The sequence below is a fragment of the Hyla sarda genome, chromosome 4, assembly GCF_029499605.1.
Source record: "Hyla sarda isolate aHylSar1 chromosome 4, aHylSar1.hap1, whole genome shotgun sequence".
NCBI classification, from domain to species: domain Eukaryota; kingdom Metazoa; phylum Chordata; class Amphibia; order Anura; family Hylidae; genus Hyla; species Hyla sarda.
Genome location: NC_079192.1, coordinates 307981994 through 307995697, shown reverse-complemented (window position 1 = coordinate 307995697; position 13704 = coordinate 307981994). Strand labels below are relative to the sequence as shown.

Genomic DNA, 13704 nt, shown 5'->3' with positions numbered 1-13704 from the left:
CCGTATTAACCTGGTTGCCCGTCTTTGAACCCTCTCCATCTCTACTATATCTTTCTTGTACACTGGTGCCCAGTACTGTACACAGTATTCTATGTGTGATCTGACTAGTGATTTGTACGGCAGTAGAATTATTTCCTTGTTGTGGGCATCTATGGGCATCTATGCCCCTATTACGCTATAACATGGCTGCAAATGTGTATGTAGTGATAGTGTGTAGGGGATGAATGTGTATGTAGTGATAGTGTGTAGGGGATGAATGTGTATGTAGTGATAGTGTGTAGGGGATGAATGTGTATGTAGTGATAGTGTGTAGGGAATGACTGTGTATGTAGTGATAGTGTGTAGGGGATGAATGTGTATGTAGTGATAGTGTGTAGGGGATGAATGTGTATGTAGTGATAGTGTGTAGGGGATGAATGTGTATGTAGTGATAGTGTGTAGGGAATGAATGTGTATGTAGTGATAGTGTGTAGGGAATGAATGTGTATGCAGTGAAAGTGTGTGGGGGATGAATGTGTATGTAGTGATAGTGTGTAGGAAGATGAATGTGTATGTAGTGTTAGTGTGTAGGGAATGAATGTGTATGTAGTGTTTGTGTGTAGAGGATGATTGTGTATGTATTGATAGTATGTGGGGGATGAATGTGTATGTAGTGATAGTTTGTAGGGAAAGAATGTGTATGTAGTGATAGTGTGAAGGGAATGAATGTGTATTTAGTGATAGTGTGTAGAGAATGAATGTGTATGTAGTGATTCTGTGTAGGAGATGAATGTGTATGCAGTAAAAGTGTGTAGGGAATGAATGTGTATGTATTTTGTGTTTGTGATTTGTGTACAGTGATTTAGTGTGTGCATTAATTGTAACAATAAATATACTATAAGGGCACGTTCCCTCTTGGCGTGTATGCAGAATACTTCACGCTGTGCAAAATCTGTAGCAGCAGCGGGAGATACGCTGCGTATCCCTCGCTCACCATACACACAAGGCTTTCTAGCGGCAGCCCTTTGTTTGCAGTGAGTTTTGGAGGTGGAGCCCCGCCTCCAAAACTCACTTTGCACATAGGGCTGCCGCCAGAAAGCCTTGTGTGTATGTGAGCGAGGGATATGCAGCGTATTTCCCGCTGCTTCTGCAGACTTTGCGCAGCGTCAAATACGCTACGTATATGCCAAGTGGGAACGTGACCTTAAGAATACATCTAGGGCGGCTTGGTCTTCATCCGTTCTGTTCTTCTTTCTTCGTCCTTCTTCGCTTGGTGTTCTCTTCCCCGGCACAAGGCTGCAGATCGGTGATACAGATGGAGCAGGCGGGAGGGATCCACCATGGGCCTCTCGGGATGTATTCTCCAGGATCCCTCCGGTACCAGCGTATGGCCCAGCCATGATGTTCCTTCCGCTCTCTCTTCCATGCCCAGTACTCGGGGTCTTGTGCCATGATCTAGAATTAATCACAATATACATTGTTATAATAAACACAGACTTTCATTCCTAGTGTATAGTTTTTATTTTATGTCACTGACCCGATCACAGGTGTCTCTGGTCACCCAAGCGTGGAATCTCATCCGGAGGAGCAGCAGGTTCCGCAGGTGTAGCATCCAGGTCTTCATCGCCGTCCACATCGGTCCAAGGGCCCAGGGGTAGATCTCGCGTCGAAACATCTCATCCTCTTCAAACTGGTTGGCAAGAAACCTAAAAGGAAGAAAAAATAAATAAATAAAAATTATACACATTTCACAAGAGAAAGAGGAGAAGAACCATTGGTAGTAATATTACAATACAGAGTGCCCGGTATATATATATATATATATATATATATATATATATATATATATATATATATTTATATGTATTTATATTAATGTTTATAAATATAAATATATATATATATATATATATTTATGTATTTATATAGATATGTGTATATATATATATATATATATATATATATATTTATATAGATGTGTATATATGCAATAACATTAATAAAAACTCACAGCGCTGGAAAGAAGTAGGTGTTATATTCCTCCGTACGCAGGTTGGCTCTTCGGAAGTAGATGAGGACCATGGCCAGGAGATACTAGAGGGAGAAGAAGAGTTAGAGGCTGGTAATACATTTCTTATCTAAATACATTCTATTATACAGTACCTGTATGTCTCCAGCATATCCCTGTATTTACTTCTATCTGTACAACATCTATTCTTTCCCTTTATATACTACCTTGTCCGCGATCTTATAGCAGCTGTCCCTGCCTAGAAATAGCTGGATGTGTCCTTCATCTACAAAAATAACAGAGATATCATTATTTTTATTTATTCAATCAATATCTTCTATACTATCTATAACAATTCTACATATAATATACATATACATGTGTGTATACAGTCACTGACACATTATACACTATATTCCATACTATACATTGTACAGAAGCACCAGAGCAGGAGAGAGAAGTTTCTGTAGAGGGAACATTATCTTTCCTGAAGAACATGGACCTCAGTATTAGGGCTATGATAATACTGATCTTTATTTACGATGTATATGTCTGTTTCATAGGGCCAAGATTGGGGGTTGGCTGAGTAGGCACCTGCCTAGGGAACCACCATCTTCCTAGCCCGGCAGGGTGGCAGAACTGCTGGAGATCTCTAGAATTATGGGTCGAGGGCACTTTCCCTGGTTGCAGGTTGGGAGAGGTGCAGGACCTCTGCCCACTGTCTCCGGCTCAGACACACACAGGGTAACATCACTCTGTGTGCACCAAGGGACGTCCATGTTGGTAAGGCAGTAAAGAGAACGTAAATAGTGATGTCGCGAACATAAAATTTTCGGTTCGCGAACCGCAAACGCAACCTTCCGCAAATGTTCGCGAACCACCTTTGACTTCAATGGGCAGGCGAATTTTAAAACACACAGGGACTCTTTCTGGCCACAATAGTGATTTAAAAGTTGTTTCAAGGGGACTAACAAATGGATTGTGGCGTGCTGGAGTGGGATCCATGGCAAAACTCCCATGGAAAATTACATAGTTGATGCAGTGTCTGGTTTTAATCCATAAATTGCATAAATCACCTATTATTCCTAAATGGTTTGGAATAACGTGCTTTAGCACCCTTTAGGCAGCATATAGAGCCCCCCTTTAGGCATCACATAGTTAGATTCCCCCCTTTAGACAGCACATAGATTCCCCCATATTAGGCAGCACATAGTTAGAGCCTCCCTTTAGGCAGCACATAGTTAGATCCCCCACTTTAGGCATCACATAGTAAGATTCCCCCATGTTAGTCAGCACATAGTTAGAGCTCCCCTTTAGGCAGCACATAAGATTCCCCCATATTATGCAGCACATAGTTAGAGCCCCCCTTGAGGCAGCACATAGTGGGATTTGAACCCAACCGAACATTAGGAGTGTTGAATTCCAACGTGTCGGGCTGTCACAAATCAAGCACCTCACTGGCATGGTCAGAGCAGGTATATCACCTACACTGCGCATTGGGTAAACCTGGTGACGGCTGCCATTCATGGAATGCGTGGTTCTGGTAGCATGAGAGGTGCCCGAAGCTAAGCTAGAGGAGGAGTAGAATGGTGCGTCAAGGTTCCGAGCGGAAGCTGTAGTAGATTTGGTGTCTTGTGATAGCCAGTCAACTAAGTCCTCAGAACTTTGGGGGTCCAGGGTACGTGGCCTCTGATGACTGGCCATTCTAGGGCCAAAGGGAATCCCAGCACCACGACGGCCCCTGCGGGGTGGCCTTCCTCTACCTGTAATTTTTTGGTTAATTTGCACAACTGTCACACCTAATGTGATTTGCACGAGGGTGACACAATTTGCCCTGCAGGCAAAAAAAATGGCAACTGTGACGTGAACTGACAGTGACGACTGATTTTATTTAACAGTCAAAAAAGTTTTTTTTATTTGCACAACTGTCACATCTAATGTGATTTGCACTAGTGTGACAATGAGCAAAAAAGCTTGCTAGCGGAGTTCCCCTTTTAAGCAGTGGTCCTCAAACAGGGTGCCTCCAGTTGTTGCAAAACGCACGGACTGATATCTTTCAGCCCTTTGAATACTGTAGTAGTTAGTTGCTTGAAGGAACTTAACTTTTATACTGAAGTACCCCTTTTAACCAGCGGTTCCCTCCCAACCAGGGTGCCCCCAGGTGTTGCAAGACACACGGACTGATATCTTTCAGCTCTTTGAATACTGTAGTAGTTAGTTGCTTGAAGGAACTTAAGTTTGATTCAGGAGTACCCCTTAATACCAGCGGTTCCCTCCCAACCAGGACTGATATCTTTCAGCCCTAAAAAGGGCTTTTTTGGGTGCTGTCCTTAAAGCAGATGTTACACTAGTGCTTTAGAAGTAAACTAGACCCTGAATACACCACCTAGCAGCAACCTAGCTATCACTTTCCTTATACAGCAGGAGCAGCTTTTCTGACCCTCCACTTTCTAAGCCTGCAGCATGCAGAATGAGGCTAAATTGGTGTCCGTGCAAGAGGTAGGGGGGTCTGGAAGGGAAGGACTGCTGCTGATTGGCTGTAATGTGTCTGCTGACTCTGACTCACAGGGTCAAAGTTTACTGCAAGGTTAAAGTATAGGGGGCGGATCGAACTTCACATATGTTCGCCCGGCGAGGCGAACGTGAACATGCTAAATTCGCCGGGAACTTTTCGCCGGCGAACAATTCGCGACATCTCTAAACGTAAATATGTATTTTTTAATTCTTATTTAATTATATATGTATTTAATTAATTAAAAATTTTGGGTGACAGGGACATGTCTACAATTGGGGCAACTATCTACCTCCTGGAGGGCACATGTCTATACTGTGGGAAAAATGCCTACGTTTGGGGAAACCTATCTACACTGGGATCAACTACCTGCCTCCTGGAGGGCACCTGTCTATACTGGGAACAGCTATCTACCTCTGGGGGGGAATCTATCTACACTGGAGACAACTACCTGCCACCTGGAGGGCAGCTGTCTACACTGGGAACAGCTATCTACCTCTGGGGGGGAATTTATCTACACTGGAGGCAACTACCTGCCTCCTGGAGGGCAGCTGTCTACACTGGGAACAGCTATCTACCTCTGGGGGGGAATTTATCTACACTGGAGGCAACTACCTGCCTCCTGGAGGGCAGCTGTCTACACTGGGAACAGCTATCTACCTCTGGGGGGGGGGGGGGGATCTATCTACACTGGAGACAACTACCTGACTCCTGGAGGGCAGCTATCTACCTCTGGGGGGGAATCTATCTACACTGGAGATAACTGGAGACAACTATGCGAATATCGGCACACTGGAGATATAATTGCGCATGCGCACTATGTGAATTTCATTACAAATTTTCGCAAGGAAAAAAAACAAAAAAACATAGTGAAATATTGCAAATTCGAATATGTCCCCTGCCGCTCATTACTACTGTCTACCTCTGGCGGAAACCTATCTACACTGGAAACTACTTTCTACCTCCTGGAGGGCACCTGTCTACACTGGGAACCACTATCTACCCCTTGGCAGAACCTATCTACACTGGGGGCAATTATCTATCTCCTGGGGGGGGGGGCATCTTTAAGGGGATAAGAACACTTTATTTTATCATGTGATTAAATATTATACTTTTTGTCATTGAAAGAAAAATGTATTGTTACCCAGGAGTCTGTAAAAAGCGGCTCGTTCCTCCGGCTGTAGGATGGCGTCATCAGTGGTCTCCCTGCGGTTGTTGTCCGTCTGCTCCCTCTTCTTCTTTGGCTCGCCGTCCGTCTCCTCCTTTGGCTGGTCCTCCGTCTTCTCCGTCTCCTCCTGGGTGGCAGATGCTGAACTGTGATAGAAGAGATAACATCTATAGTATTGGGCCTCATGCACCCGACCAAATAATGGGCCATCCCGGTTATAAGGAGCCATAATATGACACCATGGAAGTCTATGAGACCATATGGTACAACATTATATTCTCGTTACATCAAGCCACGCCCCCTCCATTCATGTCTATGGGAGGGGGCGTGGCAGAATGCCGGGCGTCTGTACAGATCAGTGGAGTACCCCTTTAAGGGTCCCTAGTCTTGCCCACCATATTTTCAGTGCTATCATAAGGCAATGCGGGTCTACCGTGCAGGGATCAGTATGATAGTCGGGCTCCTGCTGGAGCTACAAGGAGCGGAGGAACCTCTTCTAGTAGATTAACCCTTCATATACATCAGTCAAATCCTGAAAGCTGCATGTGAGGAGTTTCCACACTGATCGCTGTCAGTCCCTTTGTAGGGCTCTTAAAAATAAAATGTAAATAAAAAAAAGCATCAACTTTTTCTGAAAACAACATAAAAAATTTAAAAAACATATTGAGTTTCGCCACATTCATAATGACCCAAATAATAAAATAATTGAATTATTCATGCTACACATTGAATGCTGTAAAAAAAATGTAAAAAATCTAAAAGAAAAAACGCCACATCCCCTCCATGCATGTCTATGGGAGCCGTCACACCCCTTCCCATAGACATCGAAGGGGGGGCGTGACATCACTAGGGGGAATGGCGTGACATCACGACCACTGCCGCCAGAACTTGGCATTTGTTCAGAACACGGGGTGTCACGGGTCAGTGCGCAGAGGTCACGGGTGTCCCAGCGATAGGGGATAGGGTGCCCATAGCAACCAATCAGCTTGCTTCTTTCATTTTTAACAAGGCCTCTGCAAAGTGAAAGAAGTGATCTGATTGGTTGCTATGGGTTACTGGCCAACTTGTCCTCTGGACAGGTTTTGATAAATCTCCCCCATGATGCCTAGCGGTGGAGTACCCCTTTAAGTATTGCCACATGCAGAAATGTCCAATGGTAACAAAACTGCACGGTTAATGGCGTAAATGTAAAAAAATAGCAGAATTGCAGATTTTTGGTCACTTCATGTACCAGAAAAAAATGTATAAAAAGCGATCGAAAAGGCCTAAAAATAGTGGCATTATCGAAACAAAAATAGTGGCATTATCACGTATAACACTGGGTCAGAAATCACATTTACCATTGAAGAGGCAGTTATCATATATATTAAAGAGATTTTCCAGTGGTTTTCTGGGACATTTACATTTATGGTCTATCCACTGCTGTCAAATCTTAGTTCCATTAAATTGAATGGGGGCTGTGCTGCAGTGACCTGGCACCAGCATTTCAGAATGACCCAAAATCTCTTCTCTATCTCCCGTCATTGGAGGAGATTTATCCAAACCTGTGTAGAGGAAGAGTGGTGCAGTTGCCCATAGCAACCAATCATATTGCTTCTTTCATTTTTTAAAAGAAGCAATCTGATAGGTTGCTATAGGCAACTGCACCACTCTTCCACTGCCCAGGTTTGGATAAATCTCCTCCATTGTTTATATGTGAAAACCATCATGGGGGGAGATTTATCAAAACCTGTCCTGAGGAAAAGATGCTGTGTTGCCCATAGCAACCAATCAGATCGATTTTTTCATTTTTGAAAAGGCCTTTGCAAAATGAAAGAAGCGCTCTGATTGGTTGCTATGGGCAACTCAGCAGCTTTTTGTCTGGACAGGTTTTGATAAATCTCCCCCCAGCTGTAGGGCAGGGGTGAGGTGCCTGGTGTTGGTCCACCACCAACAACACATTAATAGCCAGTCCTGAGGATGGACCATAAATGGAAAAGTCCCAGAAAACTTCTTAATCTAAATTCCTCTGGTGGTATGATACATATAGCTGCCCAACTATAATAACATTGGGGGCAGTTATCACATATAACATTAGGGGAGCAGTTATCACATATAACATTAAGGGGGCAGTTATCACATATAACATTAGGGGGGCAGTTATCACATATAATATTAGGGGGGCAGTTATCACATATAACATTAGGGGGGCAGTTATCACATATAACATTAGGGGGGCAGTTATCACATATAACATTAGGGGGACAGTTATCACACATATCATTAGGGGGGCAGTTATCACATATAACATTAGGGGGGCAGTTATCACATATAACATTAGGGGGGCAGTTATCACACATAACATTAGGGGGGGCAGTTATCACACATAACATTAGGGGGGCAGTTATCACACATAACATTAGGGGGCAGTTATCACGTATAACATTGAGGGCATTTATCACATATAACATTAGGGGGGCAGTTATCACATATAACATTAGGGGGGCAGTTATCACATATAACATTAGGGGGGCAGTTATCACATATAACATTAGGGGGGCAGTTATCACATATAACATTAGGGGGGCAGTCATCACATATAACATTAGGGAGGCAGTTATCACATATAACATTAGAGGGCAGTTATAACATATAACATTAGTGGGGCAGTTATAACATATAATATTAGGGGGGCATTTATCACATATAACATTAGGGGGGCAGTTATCACATATAACATTAGGGGGACAGTTATCACACATATCATTAGGGGGGCAGTTATCACATATAACATTAGGGGGGCAGTTATCACATATAACATTAGGGGGGCAGTTATCTCACATAACATTAGGGGGGGCAGTTATCACACATAACATTAGGGGGGCAGTTATCACACATAACATTAGGGGGAAGTTATCACGTATAACATTGGGGGCATTTATCACATATAACATTAGGGGGGCAGTTATCACATATAACATTAGGGGGGCAGTTATCACATATAACATTAGGGGGGCAGTTATCACATATAACATTAGGGGGGCAGTTATCACATATAACATTAGGGGGGCAGTTATCACATATAATATTAGGGGGGCAGTTATCACATATAACATTAGGGGGGCAGTTATCACATATAACATTAGGGGGGCAGTTATCACATATAATATTAGAGGGGTAGTTATCACATATAACATTAGGGGCAGTTATCACATATAATATTAGAGGGGTAGTTATCACATATAACATTAGGGGGGCAGTTATCACATATAACATTAGGGGGGCAGTTATCACATATAACATTAGGGGGGCAGTAATCACATATAACATTAGGGAGGCAGTTATCACATATAACATTAGAGGGCAGTTATAACATAAAACATTAGTGGGGCAGTTATCACATATAATATTAGGGGGGCATTTATCACATATAACATTAGGGGGGCAGTTATCACATATAACATTAGGGGGACAGTTATCACACATATCATTAGGGGGGCAGTTATCACATATAACATTAGGGGGGCAGTTATCACATATAACATTAGGGGGGCAGTTATCTCACATAACATTAGGGGGGGCAGTTATCACACATAACATTAGGGGGGCAGTTATCACACATAACATTAGGGGGAAGTTATCACGTATAACATTGGGGGCATTTATCACATATAACATTAGGGGGGCAGTTATCACATATAACATTAGGGGGGCAGTTATCACATATAACATTAGGGGGGCAGTTATCACATATAACATTAGGGGGGCAGTTATCATATATAACATTAGGGGGGCAGTTATCACATATAACATTAGGGGGGCAGTTATCACATATAACATTAGGGGGGCAGTTATCACATACAACATTAGGGGGGCAGTTATCACATACAACATTAGGGGGGCAGTTATCACATACAACATTAGAGGGGCAGTTATCACATACAACATCAGGGGGGCAGTTATCACATTCAACATTAGGGGGCAGTTATCACATATAACATTAGGGGGGCAGTTATCACATACAACATTAGGGGGGCAGTTATCACATATAACATTAGGGGGGCAGTTATCATATATAACATTAGGGGGGCAGTTATCACATATAATATTAGGGGGGCAGTCATCACATATAACATTAGGGGGGCAGTTATCACATATAACATTAGGGGGGCAGTTATCACATATAACATTAGGGGGGCAGTTATCACATATAACATTAGAGGGCAGTTATAACATATAACATTAGTGGGGCAGTTATCACATATAACATTAGGGGGGCATTTATCACATATAACATTAGGGGGGCAGTTATCACATATAACATTAAGGGGGCAGTTATCACACATAACATTAGTGGGCAGTTATCACATATAATATTAGGGGGGCAGTTATCACATATAACATTAGGGGGGCAGTTATCACATATAACATTAGAGGGGCAGTTATCACAAATAACATTAGGGGGGCAGTTATCACATATAATATTAGGGGGGCAGTTATCACATACAACATTAGGGGGGCAGTTATCACATATAACATTAGGGGCAGTTATCACATATAACATTAGGGGGGCAGTTATCATATATAACATTAGGGACAGTTATCACATATAACATTAGGGGGGCAGTTATCACATATAACATTAGGGGGGCAGTTATCACATATAACATTAGGGGGGCAGTTATCACATATAACATTAGGGGGGCAGTTATCACATATAACATTAGGGGGCAGTTATCACATATAACATTAGAGGGGCAGTTATCACATATAACATTAGGGGGGCAGTTATCACATATAATATTAGGGGGGCAGTTATCACATACAACATTAGGGGGGCAGTTATCACATATAACATTAGGGGCAGTTATCACATATAACATTAGGGGGGCAGTTATCATATATAACATTAGGGGCAGTTATCACATATAATATTAGGGGGGCAGTTATCACATATAACATTAGGGGGGCAGTTATCACATATAACATTAGAGGGGCAGTTATCACAAATAACATTAGGGGGGCAGTTATCACATATAATATTAGGGGGGCAGTTATTACATACAACATTAGGGGGGCAGTTATCACATATAACATTAGGGGCAGTTATCACATATAACATTAGGGGGGCAGTTATCATATATAACATTAGGGACAGTTATCACATATAACATTAGGGGGGCAGTTATCACATATAACATTAGGGGGGCAGTTATCACATATAACATTAGGGGGGCAGTTATCACATATAACATTAGGGGGGCAGTTATCACATATAACATTAGGGGGCAGTTATCACATATAACATTAGAGGGGCAGTTATCACATATAACATTAGGGGGGCAGTTATCACATATAATATTAGGGGGGCAGTTATCACATACAACATTAGGGGGGCAGTTATCACATATAACATTAGGGGCAGTTATCACATATAACATTAGGGGGGCAGTTATCATATATAACATTAGGGACAGTTATCACATATAACATTAGGGGGGCAGTTATCACATATAATATTAGGGGGGCAGTTATCACATATAACATTAGGGGGGCAGTTATCACATACAACATTAGGGGGGCGGTTATCACATATAACATTAGGGGCAGTTATCACATTTAACATTAGGGGGGCAGTTATCATATATAACATTGGGAACAGTTATCACATATAACATTAGGGGGCAGTTATCACGTATAACATTGGGGGCATTTATCACATATAACATTAGGGGGCAGTTATCACGTATAACATTGGGGGCATTTATCACATATAACATTAGGGGGGCAGTTATCACATACAACATTAGGGGGGCAGATATCACATATAACATTACTGGGGCAGTTATCACATATAACGTTAGGGGGGCAGTTATCACATATAACATTAGGGGGCAGTTATCACGTATAACATTGGGGGCATTTATCACGTATAACATTAGGGGAGCAGATATCACATATAACATTACTGGGGCAGTTATCATATATAACATTAGGGGGGCAGTTATCACATATAACATTAGGGGCAATTAGCATATACACTAGTAGCAGTTATACATGGAGGCTCAGTAGTGTGGTTGCACTGCACATGACAGTTTATGGGACATGCTCAGTGCAAACTTTAGAAAAGAAAAAAAACATCATAGACAGTACTGGGGGAGATTTATCAAAACGTTTGGCTGAGAATAGTGTTGCAGTTACCCATAGCAACCAATCAGATTTTTTAATTTCTTTTTTTAAAAAGGCCTCTGAAAAAGGGGGGAAGCTGATTGGTTGCTATGGCAACTGGTCAACATTTTCTCTACATTTTTGATAAATCTTCCCCTAGTGGATGGCAGAAAAACAACTCTTAGTTTTTGAAGACTGTCTGTAAATGTACCCCTATAAAATGGTGTAGTGATGTGTCCTTTATACTTACCACTCCTCCTCATAAAGGGCTGTCAGTTCTCTCTTCCTCTTCCTCATGGTGTCGCCTCTTCTTTTCTTCTCTTCCTCGCCGCCTCCTCCTCCTCGCCTCTCCTCCTCCTTGCCTCCTCCTCGCCTCTCCTCCTCTCCTCCTCCGCCTCCTCTCCTCCTCCGCCTCCTCCTCTCCTCCGCCTCCTCCTCTCCTCCGCCTCCTCCTCGCCTCCTCCTCGCCTCTCCTCCTCTCCTCAAAATCTGTAGAAATTGATGGGGGTCGCTGTCCAAAAAAGTCACTTCTCGCAGAGAAATAAGGAGCCGGTCTCAACTCTAGAAGAGCAATCGCAGACTGGCACCAACTGTCATTTTCTGTTGTTGTTTATTTGTAAAACCCTGCGATCCTATTGGTTGATGGGTCTGGCTATTGGATAGTGCAGTACAATATGTTACATGGGCCTGCGCTATGATTGCATCGTCCCAATGAACTGATGGTTGAAAAACAGCAACATTGGAAGCCAAAGTTAAAAAATACATAAAAACCTCAACATAAAAGTCATGATAAAAATGTGCTATGTGATATGTTATCCTGAGCATTCAATGTATCTGTTATAAAGGACACAAGATGAATGAGATTCATTATTTCATAGTAATATAAACTAGAAGTAGCATTTCTTACTTGGGATGGGAAAATCTATATAGTTTTACACATTCCCGCTATAGGTCACATGGGGATGTCCTGGGAAGGAGTAACCAGCATTGGAGCGAGATTGTGATGACATCCCACTCCATACCATGGGGGGAATCTTCAGCCTTGGGCCAGATAATATCCCTATTACGCCTATGAACCCTTTAGATCCCGAAATCAAAGTTGATTGTGGGACCTAAAGCCGTTCATAGCATCAAACTTTGTTAGCGATCCAGTGATTTCATATTATAGTCCTCTTAGGAACAAAAAAAAAAGTGTAAAAAAGAATAATAATAAAAAAAAAAATATTATAAATGTGAATAGGCCCCTCCCCTAATAAAAGTGTGAATCACACTGCCCCCCAACCCCCCACACACACTTTTTTTAAAATAAGATAATGTAAATGTGGTGCTGGGAGCGTAATGGTGTCTAGGGTGTTGCGGTAATAGTGTTGGGTCTGGTGGTATTAACCCTTGAATGTGGTGACGCAGGGCTGCGGTTTCCTCAATAGTAATGTTCCTACTGCAAACCGTCCCACAAACGGCAGGGAAAAATAACGGAATGTCCACAGCAGATTTTATGAAGTAAACTGAACTTTAATCGAAGATTTTATGCAACAGTATTGAACATAACAGTCTTTTCAAGAGTGAACGGGGATACAGGTTCCTCACAGGTTTGATGGGACTTGGAAGCAATGATCTTTTGATGCTAGCCACTGTGCTACTATTTTAGAATATTTGAGCTGATAGTAGTCACACAGGATTCAGTAGTTTGAGCCTTGGTAACGCACGTTTTGTGGCTGCGGGATGTTAGGCTTCAGGCCTAGCTTGAATTGATGCTGATGCTGAGATGTTGTGCTTGCTTGATAATCCGGTACTAAGAGAGTGAATTTAGTGGCTGCAGCCCCTTATATATTAAGAGGGCTGGACAAAGCTCATTGGTCAGCAAACCTGTAAGTTATGAACTCAGTGAAC

The 13704-nt window shown here is 42.4% G+C and overlaps 1 protein-coding gene and 1 long non-coding RNA gene across 7 annotated transcripts in view; one reads left to right on the top strand and one right to left on the bottom strand.

Moving 5' to 3' along the window:
- Positions 1 to 1115: 1115 nt before the first annotated feature.
- Positions 1116 to 12196, bottom strand: LOC130369467 (speedy protein 1-B-like). 5 transcript variants are annotated; one of them, XM_056574792.1, is made up of 5 exons: positions 12065 to 12196; positions 5644 to 5813; positions 1991 to 2073; positions 1517 to 1685; positions 1116 to 1434 (listed from the first exon to the last, which is right to left on the bottom strand). In XM_056574792.1, exons 1-5 carry the CDS (start codon positions 12075 to 12077, stop codon positions 1213 to 1215), a joined length of 657 nt encoding a protein of 218 aa, XP_056430767.1. In that variant the 5' UTR covers positions 12078 to 12196; the 3' UTR covers positions 1116 to 1212. The 5 variants fall into 5 exon arrangements, with proteins under 5 accessions (XP_056430767.1, XP_056430768.1, XP_056430769.1 ...); XM_056574793.1 differs by lacking the exon at positions 12065 to 12196 and adding an exon at positions 7008 to 7249; XM_056574794.1 differs by lacking the exon at positions 12065 to 12196 and adding an exon at positions 7071 to 7249.
- The window catches only part of LOC130369472 (uncharacterized), a 39867-nt gene continuing 33717 nt past the window's right edge, over positions 7555 to 13704 (top strand). Inside the window, exon 1 of one of the 2 annotated variants that reach the window (XR_008892769.1) lies at positions 7555 to 7681. This is a non-coding gene — a long non-coding RNA (uncharacterized LOC130369472). The remainder of the gene's footprint in view (positions 7682 to 13704) is intronic. The other variant, XR_008892770.1, reaches the window with a different exon arrangement.

Bases quoted from the DNA above. Each gene is read 5' to 3' on its own strand.
- LOC130369467 (XM_056574792.1), bottom strand. The intron at 1,686-1,990 runs GTGAGTTTTTAT...TCTTCCTTTTAG, and splicing joins ACCTACTTCTTTCCAGCGCT to GTTTCTTGCCAACCAGTTTG. The intron at 1,435-1,516 runs GTCAGTGACATA...GATTAATTCTAG, and splicing joins CCAGAGACACCTGTGATCGG to ATCATGGCACAAGACCCCGA.